At 34.4% G+C, this 26,811-nt stretch overlaps 1 protein-coding gene across 4 annotated transcripts in view; it reads right to left on the bottom strand.

Moving 5' to 3' along the window:
- The window catches only part of FNIP1 (folliculin interacting protein 1), a 103,389-nt gene that overhangs the window by 26,558 nt on the left and 50,020 nt on the right, over positions 1–26,811 (bottom strand). Inside the window, exons 3-11 of one of the 4 annotated variants that reach the window (XM_039879988.1) lie at positions 24,476–24,610; positions 21,003–21,103; positions 20,672–20,746; positions 17,198–17,289; positions 10,122–10,205; positions 8,894–8,965; positions 6,230–6,365; positions 4,151–4,235; positions 386–471 (exon numbers count right to left, since the gene is read on the bottom strand). In XM_039879988.1, coding sequence (XP_039735922.1) covers positions 386–471; positions 4,151–4,235; positions 6,230–6,365; positions 8,894–8,965; positions 10,122–10,205; positions 17,198–17,289; positions 20,672–20,746; positions 21,003–21,103; positions 24,476–24,610 — 866 coding nt within the window. Of the gene's footprint in view, positions 1–385; positions 472–4,033; positions 4,236–6,229; positions 6,366–8,893; positions 8,966–10,121; positions 10,206–12,644; positions 12,678–17,197; positions 17,290–20,671; positions 20,747–21,002; positions 21,104–24,475; positions 24,611–26,811 lie in introns of those variants that run through there. The other 3 variants (XM_039879986.1, XM_039879987.1, XM_039879989.1) reach the window with 3 other exon arrangements.

The raw sequence follows: 26,811 nt of genomic DNA, 5'->3' as shown, positions 1-26,811 counted from the left end.
ATGTGTTCTTGTATTCCAGGTATCTGAGAACATCTGATTACTACTACTGGTTAAATAACACTTAACCAGTCCCTACATCTAGGAGCCCAGGAGAGGACAAAGCACATTTCTCCTGGAATAAGGGTCTCTTCTGGTCATAACTGATTGTCTAACAGTTCAATACTAAAAATCATACTACTGATGGCTCCCAAATGTGCCATCCCAAGCACATTTGATATTTAATGATAGAGGAACCAATGGCCTACTGAATTATACCCTCATTCGACTATGTGACAAAGAAATTTAAAGAATTTAATTTTAACAGAATATGTTAAAGAAAATAAATAAATCTTCCTGTGTACACTGCAAAACAACTTTATATTATGAAAAACTGGAGAATATGTACCTGAATTCATTCAGGGCATCAACTATTCGATTATAAGCCAAACTCCTCTGGCTGGCATCAGTGGATCTCCGGCTCATTTTCATAGCCTTCAAAGCAATAAAATAGTTAATTCTTATACTGATCACGGGCAAAATATAAAAGAAAAAGAAAAAAAAAGCGAAGTCATATATTTCCATAACACTCAACCACTATTCTTATCTAGAAAGATATAAAGAAGACACACATTTACTGTGGCTTTCTCTAATGTATCTTAGGTCATTAATGATCATAAGAAAATTCAAATTTTTCAAGTGTTAAATCTCTTACTGTAACTGTCAAACCATAAAATGTCAACACACAAAGAAACTGATGTTGACAGTTTCTGGGTTACATAAAACTATTCTTTTTTTCCAAACAGCAGAAAACACAATAACTCAGTAATAACAGCTCATGTTTCCTCTAATATTTCACAAATAATGGTTCTGTTAAGGAAATCTTTTTTTTAAGATCTGAAATATAAAGATTCTACTTATGTCAAGTTATTAGTAATATTTGCTTTCTTAAAAACATATTTAGCCATAGTTGAGAAACCTTGCTTTGGGTAGAAAAAAGGGTATCAGGATTAGAATATGGATGTCAGAAAGAACTTTGTAATTTTTTAAATGTTTAAAAGAATGTAATTCCGTATTACTTATATAATTACAAAGTAATTTTTAAAAAATTTTTAAACATATATTTAACAAAAGATCAAACTAGTTCAGGCCAAAATCATGTTCATGTATATAGAAAAGCTTCACAGGCTAAAAGTGAAACTTAATTTTATATTTTTACAAACTGTTGAGAGATTCCCAATTTATAAAGAAGTAAAAATTTGGGGCTAGAGTTGAGTAGTATTCTTTCTTAATTTTCAGCAATAAAAATGTTTAATTAAATTATAGATCTCAAAAGATATCACTTTTTTAAAAAGTGATAATTTGAAAACTGGCCTTAGAAGATAACTTCTGTGGATAGTCTCATGTTTACTACATTCTATTATTAACAACTGTAGACCTTTTAAAATTAAGTTCTATACTATTCATTCATTCAGCTTTATCTTTCAGCTTTGATAAGAAATGAGATGTTAAACTTGAACAAATATTCAGACAACTGTAAGTACTGCAATGTACTCTTTAGGTTACAGAATGGTCAAAGCATTAGAACATTTGAAGTCATCTTTAATGAGTTCCACAGTGACTAATATTTCAAGGTTTATACAAAGCTTGAAACGCTTCTTCCAGTAACTCAAAATGTCAGTTCAGCTACAGCTAATTACTATGTGTATTGACTCTGGCAAGAATAGACTACAAAAAGGGACAGCAGCCAATTGAAGAAATCTGTCACCAGTTTCTAACTCCTGAGAGTGAGTGAAAAATGGCCTTTACTCACTTGTTTAGTATTGCTAATGATATATTTGTCTTTTTGATAGACTTACATTGAGGAACTAACATTAGTGTCTTCTCTTGAGGCAGATGATTCTGAAATGCATCTTCTACTTCCTGAACCATTTTAATTGGCCTTCCCATCTCTCGCCTCTTATTCTAGTCTGTTTTAGACATAGTGCAAATTAATCTTCCTAAAGCACAATTTGGAGACAGCCTTAAAAACAAAGGCAAAACTCTGGCAAGCATTCTAGAGTCTTTGATCTGGTCCCCGTTAACTCTGTCAGACTTCTCCTCCTTAATGTTCTTTCTCTTCCACATACTGTCACAGGGATTAAGAACTTTACGTATATCAACTGATTCACTGGTTCAACTTCCAGGAATCTCTTCTAAAATATAATCTGGAAAACTTACCAATATGTTAACAACACTGTAGCTATAATTGTGAAAAAGTAAAAATGGCCTAATAGAAAAATTGTTACTCTGAGGAAAGCCACTAAAATATATTTAAGAACAATTTATAATGACGAGAAATGTGTATGTTACAATGATGAGTTTGGTTTTTTTTAATGAGTTTTTAAAAATAGGCATATAACTAAGCAATATGAACAGAGCACAATTCCGATCAAGTAAAATGGATAAGAGGCCTGGATAACACTTTCAGCAAAATGTTAATTATTTTTAGTTGGCAAGGATATCAATTTTTCTTGCTATTGCTATATCCAATTTCCAAAATTTTATGTTTAAAAAATCCTACACATCCTTAAAATGCAGTCCAAATGAAACATCTTCTCAACAGGAAGTCATTTTTCTTTCCTATGAACTCCTAAAAACCTTGGCTTATTCTTCTTTTTTGGTTATCCTTATACTCTTATCTTGTATTCACAATTTTCTTACCTTACGTAAGTTTATCATATAAACTATCAGCAGACTTTGACAAAATTGATCAACCCTAACTTCTTAAAAACACTTTCTTCACTTGAATCCCTCTAAAAAGTATTCTCTCGTTTTCCTTCCTACTTAGATGGTAGATCCTCAGTCTTCTCTCTTCAAATTTTAACTGCTGAAATGCTCCACAAATCAAGCCTAGGATATCCGCTCCTCTTTCTCTCAATCAGTTTCATGGCTTTAAATACCATCTGTACACTGGTGACTGTCCAGCTTGGACCTTTCCCGTAAACTCTAGACTCATATAACCACTTGGATGTCTAAAAGGCACCTCAAACATACTCCTGATCCACCATCTGTTCCATCTGCAGTTTTCCCAATCAAGTACTGGCAAGTCCATCCTGCTTACTGCTCAAATGAAAATTCATGAGTCAACCTGTATTGTTCTCTTTCTCTTACACAGCCCAAATCAGTACATCAGCTAATTTCATTAGCTATTTTCAAAACATATCCAGAATCCCACCACTTCTCACCAATTCCACCACAAAATTGGTTTGAATGTCCATCATCTCTCACCTAGATTATCACAACAGCCTCCTAACTGGTCCCTTTGCTCCTGGAAATCTATTCGCCACCAGCATTAAGAGTGATTCTCATAAATAATGTCATTCATACACTCAAACCCTCCAAAGTTTTTCCATCTTTCTTAAGAGTACATGCCAATACTCTTACAATGGTATCTTACAAAGGCCCTGCACGATCTTGTCTTACTTCTAATCCAACTACTTTGGCTTTCTTACTGTTGCTCAAATATCAGGCTTATTCCTGACACAGGACCTTTGACCCTGCCTATAACATTCTTCTCTCAGGTAGTTGTAGCTCACTTCCTTCATATCTCTGGACAATATGTCATTTTATCAGGAGGCTTCCACACTAGCCTGTAAAAATTAGCAATCCTTCTATCCATCATTCCTTATCAATCTTTCCCTGTTTTATTTTTCTCCACAGCCCTTATTCCCACCTCGCAGCTTTATGTATTCATTTATTTGTTGTCCCATGAGGTCAGAAGTGTTGTTTTTTTCACATCTTATCTTTAGTTGCTAGAATAATGCCTGCTACACTATGGGCCTTCGAATATTTATTTATTGAATGAATAGATGCATGACCTTAGATCTTTTATTAGGCAGCAAGCTCTTTAAAAAGAGCTGAAGTCTATTTTGCAACCCCCAGAGCACTCTGCAGGGTGCACGCACTGTGCCTGTTAAGTTTTCCGCCAAATGAATAAACATGATGGTAAAACAGGGGAATACAATTCAAAGGAAAATAAAGGAGGTAAACAAGCCAACAAGATGACTACGCTTACCTGTTCTATTGCACTCTTTAATTTGTTCATGTGGCTTTCAAAGAGAGGAAAGTGTGAAAAAAAGAATTCATTAAATTTATTATTTTCATCTTCATCTTTGGATAATGAAAAGATTACCCCGATAGCAATCTTCTTTTTCCTCACAATTCCTGGGTTAGGGCCACAGCTTTCATCTGACAGATTAAAGCTTTCTTCTATAGACCTTAAAAACAAATGTAAAAAATTTTAAAAACATATAACAATGATTAAATACACAATTCAATCTCCTTGTTAATGAAATGTAGGCAAGCTAAAGGTCTTCTGCTGTTTTATCGAGTAAATCTAAAAATTCACATCAATTGTATATCTCTTTGAGAAATCTACTGGCTATTCCTTCATGATCCCATTTTTATAAGAAATTTTAAGAGTCAGACTGAGAACATTTTGAAAAAAAAAAATAATTTCAATACATAACCAACCTAAATATGCTTGAAATTTAAGGTACAATCTCTTCACTGTTTTAGAATCTACTTGTTTCTTCTTTTGATTGCAGTGGTAAAATCAAAGATGAAGGAATAAAGGGAATGAGTAAAGGAGAACTTTTATTATCTATAGTTATACTTTACACAGACTAAAAAAAGATCTTTCAATAATGAATTAACTTGCCAAAACAGAAACAGGAAAAACTAAAATATCAAAACATGCAGTACATGGATCAAAGTCCTAACACAGGAGTTAAAACTATAAAACTCTTAGAAGAAAACATAGGATAAAAGCTTCATGACATTGGATTTGGTAATGATTCCTTGGATATCACACCAAGCATGAGCAACAGAAGAAAAAAGTGATAAATTGGACTGCATAAAAATTAAAAACAGTTGTTCATGAAAGGATACTATCAACGGAACAAAAGGCAACCCATGGAATGGGAGAAAATATTTGCAAAGCATTTTTCTGATAAGGCAGGAGTCCGTCAACTCCTGGGCCACACACTGGTACTAGTCTGAGGCCTGTTAGGAACCAGGCTGCACAGCAGGAGGTGAGTGGTGGGCAAGCGAGTGAAGCGTCATCTGTAGTTGCAGTTGCTCCCCAGCGCTACCATCACCACCTCAACTCCACCTCAGATCATCGGGGATTAGATTCTCATAGGAGCACCCGTCCCTGGTACCAAAAAGAGACCACTGCGATAAGGGATTGATATCCAGAATATATAAATAACTCCTACAAACTCAACAACAAAAAAACAAACAACCTGATTTAAAAATAGACAAAGCACTTGAATAGACATTTCTCCGAAGATGATACACACATGGCCAATAAGCACATGAAAACATGCGCAACATCACTAGTCATTAGGGAAATGTGAATCAAAACCACATTGAGTGATATCACTTCACACCTATTAGAATGGCTATCATCAAAAAACCCCAGAAAATAACAATTGACAACATGTGGAGAAATTAGAACTCTTATGCATTTCTGGAACATAATACGGTGCAGCCACTTTGGAAAACAGGACGGAGATTCCTCAAAAACTTAAAACACAGAATTACCGTATGATCCAGCAATTCCACTTCTACCCAAAAGAATTGAAAGCAGAGATTTTAACTAGTATTTGTATACCCATGTTCATCCCAGCACTATTCAGAACAGACAAAAAGTAGAAACCCAAATGTCCATCAACAGGCAAATGAATAAAAAACTGTGGTATATATATACATGGATCATTATTCAGCCATAAAAATATGAAATACTGATTCATGCTACATGGATGAATACTTAAGACATGCTAAATGAAATAACCAGAAATAAAAGGATAAATACTGTATGATCTGCTTATATGAGATATCTAGAGTAGTCAAATTCATAGAGACTAAAAATAGAATGCCAGGGGCTAAGGTAAGAAAGGAATGGGGAGTTATTGTTTAATGGGTACAGAGTTTCAGTTTAGGGAGATACGTAAGTTCTGGACCGGAATGGTTGCACAATATGAAGGTACTTAATGCTGCTGAACTGTATACCTAACAATGGTTAAAATAGTAAATTTTACATTATGCATGATTTGCCACAATAAAAAATGCAATATATTTTAAATGTTTAAGTTCCAGATTTAAAATACACAAAATGCAAGTCCAGACTCTAAAAAAAAAAAAAATCATATAAAATTATGTTTAAGGAACTATGCATTCTTGTTGTAAATTGTAGGTTTCAACGTACCATCTAGGAAATACCCCATTCTCCAAACTTGTTGTTTGGCTGCGTCGCCAACGTCGTTGGTAGCTGCTGGCACAGCTTCGGGTAAGTGAGGAGTTTGGGGAGGGAAATGGTGTAATAAGCAAGCTGCTGAGAGATGCTGTCAAGTCAGAATAAGAACAAATATAATGTATAAGTCGATCATAACTAAGTATAAAAACTTTTTTTTTTTACAAATTTAAGAAAGGTTACTCAAATTTTTTAAAAAATAACACTGTTGGAATGAGGTCCCAGAGGAGAAAAATTATATAGTAACAGTGTGTTAGTAAGAGATTCTAAGACAAAATCCCCTTTTGACATCTTACCCCCACCTCTGAAGAAAATGCTACTTTGAAACAAAGCATTATCCTTTGGGCCGTGAGACTGTCCCTTAGCTTATCTAACCCCTTAGTTCTTAAAGAAAATACGATGCAATTCAATTTTAATGCAGCAGTTAGATTTTAAAAACAAAAGCTAAATTTGAAAATAAGTATCTAGATGTCATTTAAAGATACCATTTAAAAGTCCTTATGGTTTGCTTGTGCACAGATGATCAAGCCTCCAAATTCTCAGCCACTTTAAATAATAACCATGTATCTACCTATTAAACCCTCAAAAAGGGAAAATCCTATAAACTGCTCCCTGGAGCATTCTAAGGGGTGACAGACACATTCCAACAGGGTTCACGCTAATTATAACTGCTGTGTTCCCTAACGGGATTATTTCTTTCCTGAAACCCTTCTCTGTAATCCAAAAACTCTGTTCTTTGCTAGGGTGTCAAAAGCTACAGCCTTTTATTTTCCCTTGGGCTAGGAATCCTCTCCTTCCCTGCACTGGACATTAGGGCTTGCTTTTGTTTGGCAATATTTTAGAGTCCCATCTTCATGATTATACACTGAAAATTTGTCAAGTATTATCATCATCTATAAAAAGGTACATGCCACATGCTATATCATTTTGGACACCAGGACTGAAAACTAAGAGACCGACATCATGATGATCTGTTCATGTGAATTCTCTCTGACAAATTCAGTGATAAAGGGGAGAGCTTTATGTACCATGCAAACATCTGGACCACCAATGAATTAGTTCTAAACTACTTTCTTGAAAAGACCACATTTCATCAATGACTATTTTAAAACTTTGTGGTCTGAGATAAGACTGGGTATGTATAACTAATCTGGGTATGGTTTCAGTGAAAAAGCAAATGTTACTCTAAATCTTGAAAAGCTATGTTTTACTAAATTCTGACATTGAAAATAACCCTATTAGAAAAAAGAAGAAAATACACAATATGTGAATTTAATGGCTTAAAGACACCTTATAGAACAGTCTACCCAGGCCCTTCAATTTATAGCTGAAGAAAATGAAGTATAGAGATATGAATTTATCATCTCCAAAATCCTGGATAAAATAATGAGAATTAAATTCCTGCCACATAAAACTAAATCTCTAGATTACACAGAATGTAAGGTAGTAAGAGAAATATACTCTAGATTAGTTCTGAAGAACAAAAATAACAATTAGAAAAACCCAGAAAAGAAAGATGGGAGATTATCTGAAAGATGTAGACTTTTTATATTAGAGCAGTAGTTCTCAACTCTAGTTGTCCATCAGAATCAGGTGTTGAGTTTTTCACGTTGTTTTGTTTCTCAAATGTGGATGTCCAAGACTTTCTCTAGGCTAAATCAGTGTCTTTATGAGTAGAGTTCAGGCATCTGAAGAAAATTTTTGAAACTTATTGTTATTCTAATGCAAACCTAGGGATTACGATATATGGCAAATTTGGACTTCCCATCTAATGTGACATATAATGTGACAACACACAAGGATAAACAGAGTGAATAAAGTTTCTCATACTTGACAATAATTGACACCTAAGATTACTCCTTTTTTCACTAACACTGATCTCTGGGCCATGACAAACACTTTTCTTTTTAAATGAAATGTCCTTCTTCTATGCCTTTGCCTAGATAACACCTATATATTTTCCCAGACATAACTCAAGTATTATCCCTCTGTAAAGCATTACTGACTCCCTGCCCCTTCCCCAGACTGCTGGGTGCCTTCTCTCTGAACCTCTTTGCACAGGTCTGTCACAGAACATATCACGCAATGAACTATGACAGATAATTTTCCAGACTCTTAGTAGATTCTGCTCCGTAAGGTAGAATCTGGGTTTTACTTTTTCTTTTTCTTTTATTCAATAAAAGTTTGTTAGGCAAATGTTGGGACAGTTCATATTTGAAAGAAATATGTATAAGATTAGCTCAAAAAGCCTAAGTCTTTCTGGGCAAGAGACAACCTGACAATTTAAACTCTAGTTAGGAGCCAGCTGATGTAAGCAAATGTGTTTCTTCTACTATGCTATCTAAGCAATCTCTTGAGCAATGCTTTTTTGTCTTGTACTGGCTAAGCCTAAGCCACTGTGCATTCACCCAGGCCATGCTCCACCAGGCACATTTAATAGTAAACGTGAACATTTTTAAATTTAAAATCTTACTGTTTCTCTAATTCTCTTGTAATATCAACGCTAGAAAACTGTATACATAAAATTGAATGATAAAGTCAAAGATAAAAAAAGAGAACCAATGTCAGCTAATTGTTATCTCATAAAAAAACTAGATTAATACATGAACCTGGCATTACCAGAGCGTGCGATGCCGCTGTCTCTATCCTCATTCAGCTCTCTTCCAGGCATGTCCATTGGGTTACTGTGGACTGTGAATCAAGACCAAACTATCAGTTATAAAATGTATTGCTATTCAGGTTGACATTGTTCCTTTTAAAATAGCAAACTAATTCATGCTCATCTCATTGCATTCCTTTATTTTTTTCAATAGCATGGCACAAACCCAACACCAAGAGCTATTATTCAGTTGAACAAGCTTTGAGATATGATGGTTTGACATATAATATGAAAATAATCTATAATAGCTAATGAAGCAAAGGTGACTAAAGTAAGTATTTTAGAAGCATATTCAAGGGAGATATTCATAATATATTATTAAATGAAAAAAAGGTAAGCTACTGAACAGTAAGAATGATGATCGCTGGGGCTAAGTGATAGGTGTATCACAGTTCACTCTATCCTTCTGTCTACATTAATGTATGTTTTAAAATTCCCCATAATAAAAAAGTTTAAGAAAATTGTTTGAAATAGTACATTCCCAATTTTGTTTAAAAAAAAAGAGGTTATTTCTGGCTAACAGATGGCAGACATATTTTTTGCCTATTTTTCATATTTTCCAAATTTTCTATAATAAATATTATTCATCTCTCTTATTTTTAAGGAAAATATTAATTAAAACAAGAAGTTGGATACAACTTCTTGAATACTGAAGCATGAACATACTTGATCACCAGTTTAATGATATAAACAAATACATATACCTTTAACAGAACAATTACAATGGTGCTTGTTCATCTAAATCTTAGCTCCAAGAGAAATCATTCTTATGGAATAGTGAAAATCAGACATTTTACAATAATAATAAGATAGTATATTTTCTACAATTGGTGAACTATGGTACAAGCTACTCAGCCATGGAAACAAGACAGTGTCATTAGAAATTCCAACTGGATTATAATAATACTCATACTAAAATTTGATTTGGCAGAGTTAAAATCATTATTACATAATGATACAAGAAATGGCAAACTGAAATTTCATGAAAATGTCAATTCCACTGATAAAGTTCCTGGGAACTTCAAGAACATACTCAGAAGAAATGAATTAAGTCCTTGCACTTCCCAAGTGATGTTTTCTTAACTGCACCCTCCCAAGTGCATTTATTTACTCCCTTGTTTCCACAGCTGATCTACAGTTCCAGCTGCTGGCACACCGACTAGTCCACCCACACAGCACATGGCAAACCTGCAAAGAAAGAGGCACTCCTGATCAGGCGGAGCGGGCCCTGCTCAGAGAACGCCCGCCTGGGGCTGCAGAGCTGTGAAAGACCTACACGGCAAAAACGCAAAACACGTGTGAAAGGGGCTGTCAGAGAAGCCGCAGTGCGTCAGGAGTCAAAGGTGAGGTAGGCAGCACAAAAGCAGACCAACAGATATAGACAGCAACTTATAAATGAAATAGGAATAACTTAAGCAAGTTTCCCTCTTTTGAAACAAAATGGTTTCCCTCTGATCATGGCTTATGTCAAACAATTTCATGACTATTTATTAATAAATTTGTATATAATAATAAAAATAATCTTCCACTGTACAAGGTTAAAATTATTTTAAGTGTTCAATCCTTTCTAATCTTATATTGTTTTTAAAGATCCAAAAAAGCACAGAATTTGACCTTTGCCTAATAAATTTATCTTTTAAAAACTCAGTTTTAAGATGACAATATTCTCCTGCAACAGCAGTAAGGAGAAAACCACTTAATTGCTTGGCTGAGAAAAAATAACACAACACACAACAAAGAGCAAATATAGAAAAGGGATCTATTGACGAATAAGTATGAACATAGTTTTTTTCTAACGTAGTGATAAGTTACAATGTAATGGAAGAAACTAAACTTCCTAGACCAGGGATCAGCCATCAAGGAAGCACCCCACCAATGCAGCCTGTCAGGGTCAGACTCCTGGCTGCGGAAGAAAAGTGGCTACTGCACACTTGACCTAGAGAAGATAACAGAGTCTAAAAGACCTAAAAAGGGCAACATACCTGCTAGTTACTCTTTCTTAATCAAGATGGCCTAAAGAGCCACCTAGGAGGTTTACCTAGGACAGAATAGGGGGCTTTCTGTTTTAAAAAGTGAAAACATAATTTTCAAATTGTCAACAGACATTTTTCTATAACCAGAATTTTTATAATTATAGTGCATATGCAGCAATCCCTCCAAGTTTTATTGTTCAGTTCTCCCTTCAAGACTTATCTGTTCTGCCTTTTGAGCCACGCTTCTCTTGCTCAGGCCTGCTTCCACTTCTGGAAATGTACTTTCCCTTCTAATAAAGTTTTTCATTTCTACTGTAAAAACAACAACAACGACAACAAAAAACTTATCTGTTCTCTTCAAACTCCTCTCTTACCTCTTCCTTACTCTCCACGTGACTTTGTCCCGTACAGTCAAATACAGATGCATATGTGTATGTGTGCACATACACAGAATTCACCAGATGAGAACTCTCCTTTTCCTACCAGGCCATCTCCAAGCTTAATCAAATTCTCACCCATCCTCACCCTCCTTCCTGCATGAGCAGTAATAACAGGTAACATTCAATCCTTACTATGTGCTAGGGGCTTATTCAGTGAAAAATCTTGAGAGGTACCTCCCTCCCTTCCAAAGCTTATCCTTCTAAATCAGCTAAGACCTTCGAAAATCTGTTTGCCAAGTGTCACCTCTATCTCTAACCTCCTTAAAACCTCCTTTTCCATCAACATTTAAACTCAGTCAAAACTATTCTCCTTTCTCACCATATATCTAATTCTACAATTTAATAGTTCTTAAAATGTGGTCCCCAAAGACCCCAGGGGAGTCTCCACAACCCTTTCACAGCAGTTCTGTGAGGATCTTCCCTTTCCAACCACGTATCAGTGTGAGACTAGATTTTCTGTATACACTTCAATCAAAACATCACAAGAGACTGAATACAGAAGCAAATATGAGAATCTAGCTATCTTCTAGCAAGCCAAACATTTAGGAGATCTGCAAAAATATAAAACAATGCTATTCTTTAACTAAATTATGTTTGTCTTAGAAAATAGTTATTTAAAAACATGTTAATTATAGTTACATGAAACAGGTTATTAGTGCTATTTTTTAATTACTAAATAAATATTTTTAAATTTTCTGCTTTATTTTCTAATACAGGATATATCAATAAATGTAACCCATATAAACAAAAGTTCTTTGTGGCTCTCAATTTCTAAGTGTTTAAAGGGGTCCAAAGACCACAAAATTTGAGAATCACTGCTTAATATCTTGGAAAAAACACTTTCTGATCTCTCCTCAACTCTGGCTTTTATTCTCCTCACTGAAACTGCTCACATAGGCCACCAAAAGCCTGTTGCTTAATGCAATCCAGCATTATACTTTGAACTTTCCTCCTCAGTTTCCATAACATACTAAGTTTTTTCCTCAGTATCCTTTTTGTGCTTTTCTTCCCCTACTCCTTTAAAGCCTGCATTCCCCTGGGTCCCATCCCATTCTCATTCTTTGCATTTCCTAGGTCATCCCATTAATTCTTATGTTTTCAATTATCATTTACATGGTAAAGATTTTCATATCCGTGGTAGATATAGCTAACTGCCTAACAAAGAACATAATATCAAGTCGTCTCGGGAACAGCTGCCAGCTAGGGACCATATTTCTCAAATCTCCTTACAGATAGGTAGAGTCACATGATTAGTTACCACCAATGGAATGTGAACAAAAGTAATGGATGTCACTTACAGGCTGTAGTGGTCATAAAGTGGGCATGTCTTCTCCACACTTAATCCCTCTCACTGGCTTGGGGCAACTGAGCACAACTGTGGGGTAAGTACACATGTTGAAGGAGGGAGAACTCCAAGGAAGGGAAGAGTCTGGACCTCTAAAACATGGTTTCAAGGAAAACTGCTTACCAATGAGGAATATCCTTTTGAACGTTACATGATTAAGAAAAAACCTCTATTGTTTTAAAATTATTACATGTTCATTAGTTTTTATGTTACAGCAACTACTACTACAATATATCTATCTACCTAACTAAACGTAACGGATAGCTTCACTTAACTATCCCACTGCTACTTCCAATCCAACATGCCTGAACCTAAAATCATCAATTCCCAATTTCTTCTGTTCCTCCCAGTGAATGGCACCAATATCCATGCAATTGCACAACAATTACACAACCGATAGCACAGTGCCACTTTTAATTCCTCCTTTTCCCCTCATCTCTTCTATCTAATTAACAACCCCTGTCCACTCTGTTTCCCTAAATGAATCTTCAACAACTCTCTAGGCTCACTGACACAATCTTACTTTAGGTCTCCATTATGTGTCACTTGGATTAGCAAAAGAGCCTTCTAATACAGGTCCTTCTTCAAGCCCACTGACTTACTTGAATCCATTTCCAGTGCAACTAAAATATTCTTTTGCTGAGATAAATCTGAAGTGATTATATTTCTACACAGGCATACCTCATTTTATTGCACTCCGCAGGTATTGTGCTTTTTACAAATTGAAGGTTTGTGGCAACCCTGCATCAAGCAATTCTATTGGCGCCGTTTTTCCAACAGCATTTGCTCACTTCATGTCTCTGTGTCATATTTTGGTAATGGTCACAGTATTTCAAACTTTTTCATCATTATATGGTGATCTGTGATCAGCGATCTTTGATGTTACTGTGGTAATTGTTTTGAGACACCATGAACCATGCCCATATAACGACAAATAACCAACAGACGTTGCATGTGTTCTGCCTGCTCCACCAACCATCTCTCTCTATTCCAAGACACAACAATGTTGAAATTAGGCAAATTAGTAACCTATAATGACCTCTACGTGTTCAAATGAAAGAGTTGCATGTAAAGCTAGAAATGATTAAGCTTAGTGAGGAAGGTATGTTGAAAGCCAAAATAGGCCAAAACCTAGGCCCCTTGCCAGTTAGCCAAAATGTGAATGCAAAGGAAAAGTTCTTGAAGGCAATTAAAAGTGCTACTCCAGTGAACATAAGAATGATAAGAAAGCGAAACAGCCTTATTGCTGATATGGAGAAAATTTTAGGGTTCTGGATAGAAGATCAAACAGCTATAACATTCTCTTAAGCAACCAGCTACAACATTCTCTTCAGCAACCACCATCCTGATCAGTCAGCAGCCATCAACAATGAGGCAATACCCTCCAACCAGCAAAAAGGCTCAAATGATGGTTAGCATTTTTTAGCAACAAAGTAATTTTAAATTACAGGTATGTACATTCTTTTTTAGACATAATGCTATTCCACGTGTAACAGACTATACTACAGTATAAACGTAACTTTTATATGTACTGGGAAACCAAAATATTCACGTTACTTGCTGTATTGAGATATTTGCTTTATTGTGGTAGTCTGGAACTAAATCAGCAGTATCTCTGAGGTATGCCTGTATTCTGAAAACTCCTCTGCGTGGCCTTAAGAATGCACTGCAAAGATCTCTGGCTATAACAACTGTAATTGCCAAAGCACCCTGGCCACTGTATTCTGAAATCCACTGCCACCTTTGTGCAAGTTTACATGTCCCACTGGCTGCTCCTAGCCAGTAACTGAACATAGCAGATATAGTAAGTCAGGCCCATTTTGGCAAGAAGTGGGTCTCTTCTGACAACCAACTGTGACTCAGACTTGCCAATGTCCTTACCAAACCTTCCTTGGATTATATGGCAGGCTGCGCACTTCCACTCAGCCTTCGATTCCTCTCTTTTACTTGGGGTCAGACCTGCATCACAGTCAGGGCTCTTTTAACCCTTCCCAGACCCCTTCTCATTCTCTCTCTCACAGTCATAAAATCTTTGCATGTTTAATCTTGTCTAAGCACCTATTAAACAACAGGTGGAGGACCCGAACTAACACACCCTCTCCGGTACCCAGAGCTCAAAGCCTAAGCCTAAATTCCTCAGTATGGCCCCCCATGCCCTTTGTGATTTGGCTCTTGTTAACATCTCTCTTTTGATTTCCTTTACTCCTATTTTGTGCTCCACCCACACGGATTTATTCACATTCCTTCAATGTTCTATGATCTCTTATCTATAGGTCTGTGCACACGCAATTGCTTTTTCCAAGAATATTTCTTTCCCCACCATCAGGGTAATCCTTTTTATGCCTCAGTTGTTCAAGGAAGCCTTCCTGACTCTCCAGGATTGAATTAGGTGATCTATCACACCATGTTCTATTAGTTCTATCGCACCATGCTCTTAGTTCTGGCCAAGAATTAACTACTATAATTATTACTTGTCTGACTCTCACTAACTAGAATTCCACTGAGGTAGGAACTGTGCCCAGTTCACCACTGTGTCTTCAGGGTCTAGCAGAGTGCTCCGCATATAATAGGTGCTTGATAAATATTTACAGACTAATTGCAAATTTAGAGAAAATAAGAAAGGGTACTCTAATATTCTTGATTCACAATAAGACTATGTAAGTAAAAGACATTCATTATTTAAAGTCTGTACTTTGTTAAATGGATTTCCTATTCCATATTAAAACAGGGAAGATGAGTATATTTGACATTTATAGTGTAATTTACTTTTCTAATAATAAATTTGTATTATTAAAATAAATAACTTTTAATAAGCTCCTTTAGCTTTGAAGTGTCAAATGATAAAAAAAAAATTCAGTTATTTCCTTGTCACATTTTTACTTTGTTAAAACCGACAGAATAATCAATCGAGATAAAAGCAGAATTTCTATTTTTCTACAAAACATACACAAGCCCAACACTGAAACTATAACTAGCTCAGATTGAGTACTTAATAAATGGCCGCTCATTTAAATGAACATGAATTATAAAAAATAATAGAAGGTTACACTGTTCAAGTTGGAAGAAAAAACTATTACCTACTAATACATAACTAATACATATTAAAATTAATTACAAATAAAAATTCTCACGCAACAGGGATTGAGAGAAATACTCATCCTATTCCAACTGCTGTCTACTCTCTGACACACTATAGTTCTTTGTGCACTAGAAATATGGTCAGCAGAAATTCAGTTGAGCTTTCTAGGATAACACAAATGACCAGAAATTTTAGAAACAATACATGACTTTAAAATGTTGAACTTAAAAAGGAACCCTCATACACCGTTGTGGGACTGCAAATTTGTACAGTCACTATGGAAAACAGTATGGAGGTTCCTCAAAAAACTAAGAATTGATCTATCATATGATCCCTCTACTGGGTATTTACCCCAAAGACTTGAAAACCTATATCTGAAAAGACATTTGCACACCAGTGTTCACAGGAGTATTATTCAAGGTGGCCAGGACATGGAAGCAACCAAAATGTCCTACAATAGATAACTGGATAAAGAAGCTGTGGTACATATATACAATGGAATATTACTCAGCCATAAGAAGAGATGAAATACTGCCATTTGTGACAACATAGATGGAACTCGAGATAATCATGCTAAGCGAAATAAGCCTGACAGAAAAAGTTGAAAATCATATGCTATCACTTATATGTGGGATATAAATTTAAAAGCAACAAAGGAACAAGACAAACAAACAGAGACTCATGGACATGGACTATAGACTAGTGGTTATCAAAGGGTAGGGGGTAGGGGGAGGGGGGGTAAAGGGAATCAAATACGTGGTGACAGAAAGAAATCTAACTATGGGAGGTGAACATACAGTGTAAATATATATATGCCTTACTGTTAAAGTATACAGAAGAAACACTGAATTTCGTTAACCAATGTCATCATAAAAAATAAATTTAAATAAATAAATAAAATAAAAATAAAATTTTGACCTTAAATAACAACAACAATCAACTAATCACATTACTAAATAAGTTGTTATTCTAATAAATCTTTTAAGGAACATCAAATTTGAATATCTGCTCATCTGAATTATTGGTCATAAAATAATCACTATTTTAAAATAACTTTTATTGTTACGAAAGAGAGAAGGGAAAAAATATAATACCAGTCTTCCTCACCTGAAATATTCAAGAGAGCTCAAAAGGGCTTTTTATATTAATAACAGCTTTTCAAAGTTGCGTTAAAGTTAAACACAAAACCAAATTAGATCTTAAGCAGTTCTCTTTTTTTCCAGATACAAAATAAATATTATTCTCAAATACATATGTTTTTCAAATAATACAAATGTTCTATACACTTGCAACTTAAATGCTTCTTCTACTTCTAGTATTTGAAACTCTTTGGTCTTATAAAAGGTCTACATTATTAAGAAAGAACTGCAAATCTTTGTTATACAGTTAAAACTTTTAAAACTTACAAAACCAAAGGAATCATTTACCTATATTTCCAAGTAGTCCATTAATAACTGTGTTACTATCAGCCTTTAATGTACTGTTGTCCTGATTGATGAATTCAAGACTGTCTTGCAGCCTACAGGAGAGAAGAAAAAAAATAAATTCCAAATTCATTTTATGCTCTTAATGGCAATTTTTTGTATATCCCAATGAAATTTTAAGTGCATAACAGTTTTTTAAGCTTTAAGTTTCCCTATTAGTTAATTAAAGTCAGGGGTTGGCAAACTATAAACTGAGGCTAAATCCAGCCTGCTGCCTGTTTTTGTAAATAAAGTTTTATTAGAACATAGCCACAGTTAGTCATTTATATATTGTACATGAATCCTTTAATGCTACAATTGCAGAGCTGAGAAACAACAACATATTGTCTGGACCACAAAACCAAAAATATTTACTATCTGGACCTTTACAGAAAAAGATTATAAACCCTGATTTAAATTATAAAGTTTCCCCTTCGTATCTTGGACCTAAAAATATTTTCTAAACTTCTTACAGAAAACAAGAAAGAAAAAAAGAAAAGAATCAACCCAAAAGCCAAAAGATATATTTAGTCTACAAATAACAAATGGCCTGTATTACTTCTTTTAGCAAATTATTCAAAATAACAAAAACAAAATTATACCTTTAGTATAATGTTTCTTTCCTTGAGATTTTAAGAGCTATCAATTAGAACTAAGAAAAGATGAAGAAACTAAGAGGATTTGAGTTCAAATCAGTCATTTCAGTGTAGGACCTCTAGTTTTCTCTTTACTATTAAATTCTTAAATATTAGTACTTTAGACATCAATATTTTTAAACATCAATGATATCGTAAAAAATATGTCTTCTTTTCCTTCCTAAAAGTTAAAAAAGAGCTACGTGTATTATAACTAATAAAATCCCCCAGAAGTCTTTTTAGAGCATATACAACTAATAGAGGTTCTTGAGACTATTTCTAGTTCAGAGTAGCTCCTTGCCACCCCGTATTGCTTTTGACTATGGATACCCCCATGGACTCCGGCTAGCCAGGTTTCTGATCTGCAGGTGGCACCTGCAGAATCCTTCCCTCGGGTCCACTACCACCTCATCCTAGCCCCAGTCCTACATTTACTTGGTTCTGGCATGTAGCCCATTACCCTGACATCAGGCCTGACCTTGTTTCAGCTTCACTATTATAATTTTGGCAATATCCTGTGCCCTACCATATGGCTGACCTAGGCCACTCCTAATGGCAAGGTTAATTCTAAATATTAAGAGAATCTGAAAACTAAAGAACGCAACCTCCAGATGCTAACTGAGCATGGCACTGCAAAATGGAAAATCAGCATGTCAACATGGAAATACATTCAATGTTTTACTTCCAGATACAGCTTCTAGCAAATTAGAAAAAGAGAAACTATATTCCTGGTCTTAAACTACAAACAAGATCTAAGAATATGCTGCCTACTAGAGACTCACTTCAGCTTTAAAGACATACACAGGCGACATGAAGGGATAGAAAAAGATATTCTGTGCAAGTGGAAACCAACAGAGAGCCAGGTTAGCAATACTTATCAGACAAATTATACATTAAGCCAAAAACAGTAACAAGAGACAAAGATGCTCATATAATGATAAGGGGGGTAATTCATCAAAAAGATAGAGCAATCATAAATACATATGCATCTAACATCAGAGCATGTAAACATATTAAGCAAATACTAACAGATCTTAAGAAAGAAATACACAACAATGCAACAGGATTTAAATACTTTACTTTCAACAATGGATAGATCATCCAGACAGAAAACCAACAAAGAAAAGTAGGACTTGAACCATACTTTAGACTAAATGGTACTAACAAATATATACAGAACATTCCACCCAAAAGCAGCAGAAAACAGTCTTCTCAAGCACACATGAAACAGTCTCCAAGACAGATCACATAACTGACCACAAAACAAGTCTTGGCAAATTTAAGAAGACTGAAATCATACCAAATATCTTTTCCGACCACAATGATATGAAACTAGAAATTAATAACAGAATGAAAGGTAGAAAATTCAGAAATATTAGGAGATTAAACATGCTCCTGAACAACCAATGGGTCAAAGGAAAATCAAGAAATACCTTGAAACAAATGAAATGGAAGCACAGCATAACAAAACCTAAGGGATCCTGCAAAAGCAGCTCTAAGACGAAAGTTTATAGCAACAAATCCCTAAAGAAATAAGTAAGATTTCAAATAAACCACCTCACTTTACCTCAAGGAACTAGAAAAAGAACAAATTAAGCCCAAAATTAGCAGAAGTAAGGAAATACAGTAAGTCCTCCCTTAACATCATCAATAGGTTCTGCAACTTTAACTGAAATGATATATAATGAAACCAAGTTGATCATGGGTTAATTGATATAAACAAGAGTTAGGTTCCTACACCATCTCATCAACACTATAACAAAATGACACTGAACAAAATGACACTATTCAAGGACTTGCTTTAACAAAAATCAGAGGGGGAAAAAATAAAATAGAAACCAGAAAAATAAAAGAAAAAAATCAACGAAACTAAGCTGGTTTTCTGAATACACAAAATTGACAAACTTTTAGCTATACTAACTCAGAAAAAAAGAAGATTCAAATAAAATCAGAAATGAAAGAGAAGACATTACAATTGATACCACAGTAATAAAAAGGATCATGAGATACTACTACGAACAATGATATTCCAACAAACTGGATAACTCAGAAGAAATGGATAAAGTCCCAGAAATATACAGCCTATCAAGACTCACACACACACACAGAGAGAGAGAGAGAGAGAGAGAGAGAGAGAGAAAGGGAGGGGAGTATTACACAGCCATGAGAAAGAAGGAAATCTTGTCTTTTGCGACAACTTGAACAAACCTTGAGGGCATTATGCCAAGTGAAATGTCAGATAGAGAACGACAAACACTCTATGATATCACTTATATATGGAATCTACAAAAGCCGAACTCAGAGAAATAGAGGGCAGAGTGGTAATTACCAGGGGCTGAGAATAAGGAAAATGGGGAGCCAGCTACTGGTCTTAGGGTACAAACTTCAGTTATAAGTTTAAGGAGTTCTGGGGATATGATGTACAGCATACAGATTATATCTAACAATACTGTATTATATACTTGAAAGTTGCTGAGAGAATAAACCTTAAATGTCCTTACCACAAAAAGGAAATGGTAATTATGTGATAGGATGGAAGTGTTAACTAATGGAATAGTGGTAACCATTTTGCAATATATAAAAAGTATCAAATCAACATGTTGTATACCTTAAACCTACTCGATGTTATATGTCTATTATAGCTCAATAAACCTGGATGGGAAAAACTGGCTTCCATAAACTTTCAACATAAGGATTGGGGAAAAAATCTGAATTTAAGCTGCAATCCCGAGAGCAGTCTTTTAGTTTTTATGCTTTGCACATCTTAAATAATTCATTTCTCCCTGTGTCCATAATCACTTACGTATTGAGACTCCCACAGATGCTGCTGCCAGTCCGTGCAGTAAAAACTTTGCTGAGCATAAGCTGTGGAGGAGAACTATGAGGAAAAAGAGAGGGACAGAGAGAGATCAAAACTAAAATACAAGAAACTTTTTGTTTTATTATAAATAAAAATATATGTCACAGAGACTTCTCTGGAGAGTTACCACAGCCATGAAGCAGCATTAAACCCATGAAATCATAAACTGAGTAATCTGACATGCTCAATTTGAGTGAAGACTATATGAAATTTTCTTATCTTCAAAGACATTAATTATTCTAAATGGATTAAGAACCATCAGAAAATCCCTTACCGGATCTGATGAATTTTTAAGGTGGATCCTTTGTAGCTCATCGCTACTGAGCCAAACATCATCTCCCCAAGCATATTGGCATCAGAAGAGCACCGAGAACCCTAAACAATAACCATAACATTAATGAAATTACAGAATTTAAAACCCTATGACTTTCAAATATTGATTTTTATTAAAAATTCTTGTTATAGTTATTCTACATAATTTTTTTTTGGTTTTTTGGGTTTTTTTTTTTTAGTGATTCTGCATTGTATATACTGTTCTAAAGTTTGATTTTCTTCATTTCACAATGTCGAACCATATTGTTATACATGGATTCTTTTTAAGGGCTGCACAGCATTCTACTGTATGAAAATACCACAGTTTATCAAACCGGTTCCCCTTACTGATGGGTACTTAGGTCACCTTTAGGTTTTTGCTATTTCAAATAATGCTCAAATGAGCAATCTTAACCACATCTTATGCATATGCAATGTTTCCCCAGTACAGACACGAAGAATTCATTGAACTTGTAGAACAATTTTTATCACTCCTATTGTACAAAGGAGGCATCCATAAATGGGATAATTCATATCTATTTTGTATTTTTTTTAAAAAAGGGCTTATTTGAAACATTAGAATGCTGTTTTCAAAGAACTCTGATCAAAAGGTTATTCCTTTCCATTATTCTTTAACTGTCCTCAAAGGAGTCAGAAAAAGGCTAAAAATAGAAGTTATCCATTTGGTTACTACTTAGGTACTATGGCAAATATCACTAATTACCTACCTACTACCTTATTCCTTATTTTTTGAAGTCCTAATTGTTTTAGGGGCAGTAAGGTGCCCAATGGGGGGGAGGGGACTACATTTCAGAGCCTCCTTTATACATAGGTTATGGTTGGTTTCTAAGGGTGACACTAATGGCTGGCGTAGCAGCTTTCAGAACCATACATTCATATGCATTCAACACAGGCCTGGTCAATGAGATATACACAGAAGTCACTGGAGATGGAGACTACACAAGGAGCACAAGGCAACAAGTACACATTAATTCTATGTACACAGATAAGGGAGCCTTGGTCTCTGAGGCCATGTTGAAAGCCCATGTAACATACCTAGATGGCCTACCTCCAGACTTCCTGTCATATGAGGAATATAACCTCTAACTTGCTTAATTAAGTCACTGTTTTAGAGGGTGTTCCAATGCAATTTCCTAACTGACAAGAATTATATAATAACACAATTGATGAGGAAGATGACCTAAACAATTATCCAAGACAGTAAATGAGGGTCATTCACAAATTTTACTAAAACCATTCCATCATAGGAAATTGAGAATTTGAAGTTTTTAAAAAATACTTAAAAGATTCTTCTGATGGTAACAATAAAGTGATAAGGACTCTCATTTTACAAGTAGAGGGCAAAGACTATACCTGCACACTATTTTTCTTTTTATAATGTGATTCTTTTATTCTTTGGCTTATTTCTGGCCTATCATGGGTTTTAAAAAATCTATATATTTATATTTTTGAAACCTTTTTAAGAAAGATATCCTCAAAGAGCAATGCATTTCATTATACATACAATTTTTATATTAGGTTTTTTTATACTCATTTATATAGCTTCTTCCTTTCTCAGTGCTGTAGTCTTAATCTTGTTTTAATAAAAGCACAAAGCTAATTTTTAAGGAAAAATATCACTTCTAATATACCTAGGTTACTGAAAAGAAGCAACTCATCTATTCTTGGGATTTGGTTAAGATGTAATTTTTATTTCAAGGCACAGAGGTTTGGGTACTAAGAATATTTTTAGAAACAGTAATTTTTTTAATAATCAAGTAGTTTTATTTTTTTTAAAAATCAATGCCAATCTTACTTGTCAACTTACATTGCTTCTGGCTAATGACAGAAATGAGAACCTTCTCTTCCAAGCTCAAATTTGCTATAATGTATCTAACTCCATTCTTATTCTTATTTTGACTAAAATTATTACATAAATCAAGCTGTATGAATTTAAATATCACCGCATGTATACCTTTTACTACTATCAATAAAAAAATCCTAAAAAAATATAGTGAAAATAAATTAGTGTTCACATTTTATGAAACCACAGTTTGTTATTAAAGGTTCTCTTTGCCTGCTTTAATACATACCAAATAGTTATCACGAATGTCTCTGTATGTTAATTTTAATGTAATATAATCTATAATGAAGGTCATAATTTAAAAAGTACTGTTATCTTAATGCTTTTTTTAAAGGCCCTTATTTGAAAGGTCAATTCTTTGCAAGTACTCATTGCTGGAAGCTAATAATCTATAATAATCTGTGTAAATCAAAAATAATGTTCTAAGTACCTGAAATCATATTTTATGAAGTGTAGTGAACCATATGCTATAATAAATAGTTCAATGGCTTCTTGCCAAAAAAGCGGATTTCCAAGACCATACTAAACCTATCAAAATATCTGGGTGCATGACCTAGGAATTTGTACCTTAAAAAAAGAAAATCTCTAGGGATTTTGATGCAAAATGAAATTACAATCACTCACTGCTTCAGAGTTTCTAAAGTCTGGATCCATTTGCTAATATTCATTTTTAACATATTAGGAAGAAAGGCAGGTGTGCACAATTGATCACATTAGAAAATTAATTAGAACATCTAAATTGTCTTAAGTATCATGATGTTACATAGCACAACACTATTAGGAACTTGTTAAGGTATCATACTGAAGGTGAAGGAAGAAGAGAGGAGGGCAGGAGAACTGTGTAGTACTTCCTAATATCTGGATTTTAGTAACTTCAGATTTCTGTCACACCGATGTGGTATAAGGGCCAACTTCTATACAAACATAATTACCTAATTACAAAAATTAAAAAGCCCAGGATTCCATCTTGGTACTGCTAAATATAAAATACTTGTGATTCTTTCATGCAAGCTTGGTTGATAAAAATAAATTCACATCAGATAACATTTGATAAGTATGAAAAACCAAACAATGATGTAAAATCTAATAAATTCATAGAGAAGTTCCTATGTAGTTACTGATTTAATTTTGTATTTTGAAAGAAATCACATTACTTTTTGAAAAATAAAACTGCATATTTCTAATTGTGTATACTTTCAGTCATACTTCAATTCCTACAACCGCATAGAACTATATAATTATTTTATATTTATCTTCATATTTCAACAATTAAAAAATATATAAAATAAGAAATAATTCTGGTAGCCCAAAAAGTCTGAATTGGGAAATAAAAGGTAGAGAAAATACCCTTGCTGCCTATGCCCATAGCTCTCTGTATTTCCCCTATCCTAAAATTTAACAAAGTTCATAAACTTAGGAATCATCAGCTTCCTCAGCTACAAAGTAAGTGCTAGGAAGGTAAAAACTAGTCTATGTTATACCTCCAGGCCCCTCAATTGTGCACAACGTACTGTAGAGACTCAAAAATAACTGTGAAGGAATGAATAAACACATGACACCGGCGCTCTTACCTGGTACTTAGGACACTGGTCTTTGGCGTCAGAAGATGAAGTCATAGAACTATCTAAAGAGGAAGAGCTGTCTCCTCCAGGTTTCAGCTGGCAGCATTTACCAAAGACTTTAACCTGAGCATCACTACAGAGTTTCTGAAATAGAAATATTATTCTCATTCATATTTTAACCAGTTTTTAACCATACACAAATTTAATTATTGTACAAAAATCTTTGGAAAAACCAAAGATGAAGTAATTCAAAACAGTATAACCTTAATATAATGACTATTTGCATTTTACCATATTCTCTCCAATACTGTTTTCTAGTCTTTGTCTCACAACTATAATAATATTTGTGGAGTTTATATTGTACTTTTCTCACTAACATTATTAAATTATGGGAATTTTTCTATATTACTATGATCTACACAATGTTCATTACAAGACACTTACTGTAGCAGTTTTCAAATTATTTGGTCTCAAAACCCCTTCATGTCCTTAAAAATTATTAAGGAATCCGAAGGCTTTTTATTTATGTGAGTTGCATCTACCAATATTTTTCCATATTAGAAATTAAAACTGAGAAATTTAAACATAATAATACAAGTTAACATAAGTAACATATTTTATGGGGAAAAAAAAAAACCTCTGGGGAGAGATACAGGGATGGAAAGAGAAATGCAAATGAGACTTTTCTATTTCACTATATGTACATACATATAAATTTCACCTTTTGAAATAAGAATGTATTAAACAGCCAAATTTTTAATAAGAGCCAACCTTAGAGCCAGAAAGTTGTACAGTCTAGTACAAAATAGAATGTACTTCTAGTTCCTTTTCTTTGTTCCTTTTGCTCTACTCTCCCTCCCCAACAGGTTCTAGAGCTTTCATTGCTCACAACTACCAAAGCTGCAATCCACCAAGGTCTGTGACACCCCCACAAGTATTCCAGGGCTTTATCACGGTTACCAGTATGGCCGCTCTTCCACAAGACAGATCTCAGGTTGGTTTTCGGAAGAAGTAGTCTGATTGAAATCACAATTTTTGGAAGACTAATTTTTTTTACAGTTGCCACCATTATAAAAAGCACTGCAAAAGAGAGCTTCTGGTAATTCCAAACTGCCTCTAACCAAAAACATAAAGAGGGGGCACAGTAAAGTAAAAATAAAAAGGATTTTAAAACTATACAGACTGAATTTAAATTCTGGCTCCTTGGGCAAGTTACTTGACCTCTCTGAGCCCTAACTGTTTAATGGGAAGAAAACCCCTACCTAATGGTAGATTATATGTAGCACTTAAGGGGTATCTCTGCCTGTGTCTCATTATATACTTATAAATAAATATACAAAGTGCCCAATACAATGTCTAGAACTAGCATACGCTTACTGATTCGTAGTTATACATATTAGAAAAAAGTTAAAGTAGGGGCTAACATAATTGAATGCCTATTCTGGAGTTAGTAACTTCACTAGATATTTCCTTTTATATTATTTCACTTAAACACTCACTAAAAACACTGGTATTTTCAGTACTGATATTCTTGGCCACTTAATAATTTTACAACTTATTGATCATCAACAAAATGCTAGGCCTTTAAGTATATTTTCTATAATACTCAGTGTGGCAAAAGGGTTCAGTTTTCTTACTTTTTTACTAAGGGAAATGATGCCATATTTTTAACCCACATAAACAAACATCACTTCCTATTTAAGCATAAGAAATGTTATAAACATCACTTTTATAAAATTGGCTTTTTATAAATTATCCATTTTTTTTTACATTTTCAATCACAAACAAGTTACAAGTTCAATTTAATTTTTTTTCGGAACCAAATGGGTAAGTGGACTACCTGACACACCATCAACTCTGAATACTTTAATGTGTATATCCTAAAAACAAGGACATTCTCCTACAGAACCACAATATAGCCACAAATTCGGGAAATTATCGATACATTATAACCATCTAATCCTCAAACTCCATTAAAATTTGGCCAGTTGTCTAAATAATGTCCTACAGAGCAAAAGGAGCTACTTCACAACCCCGCCCTGCATTTGTTGTTTCTCTTTAGCCTCTTTTAGTGTGAAAAACTTTGTCTCATTTTGACTTTCATGACCTTGATACTTTTGAAGATTGTAAGGCAGTTATTTTGCAGACTGAATTTGTTTGATGTTTCCTTATAAGATTCAAGTTATATACCCTGGGATGTAATATCATAGACATAACACTGTGTTCGTTCTTCTCACTGAATCTTATCATGTGGCATAGGATTTTGATTAGTCACATTAGTGATGATATTCTTGATACCGATGGTCACATCAAGGTGGTGCCTACCAAGCACCTCCACTGTAAAA

This window comes from Pteropus medius, unplaced genomic scaffold, assembly GCF_902729225.1.
Source record: "Pteropus medius unplaced genomic scaffold, Ma_sr-lr_union100, whole genome shotgun sequence".
Taxonomy (NCBI): domain Eukaryota; kingdom Metazoa; phylum Chordata; class Mammalia; order Chiroptera; family Pteropodidae; genus Pteropus; species Pteropus medius.
This window is presented reverse-complemented; position numbering and strand designations above follow the sequence as displayed.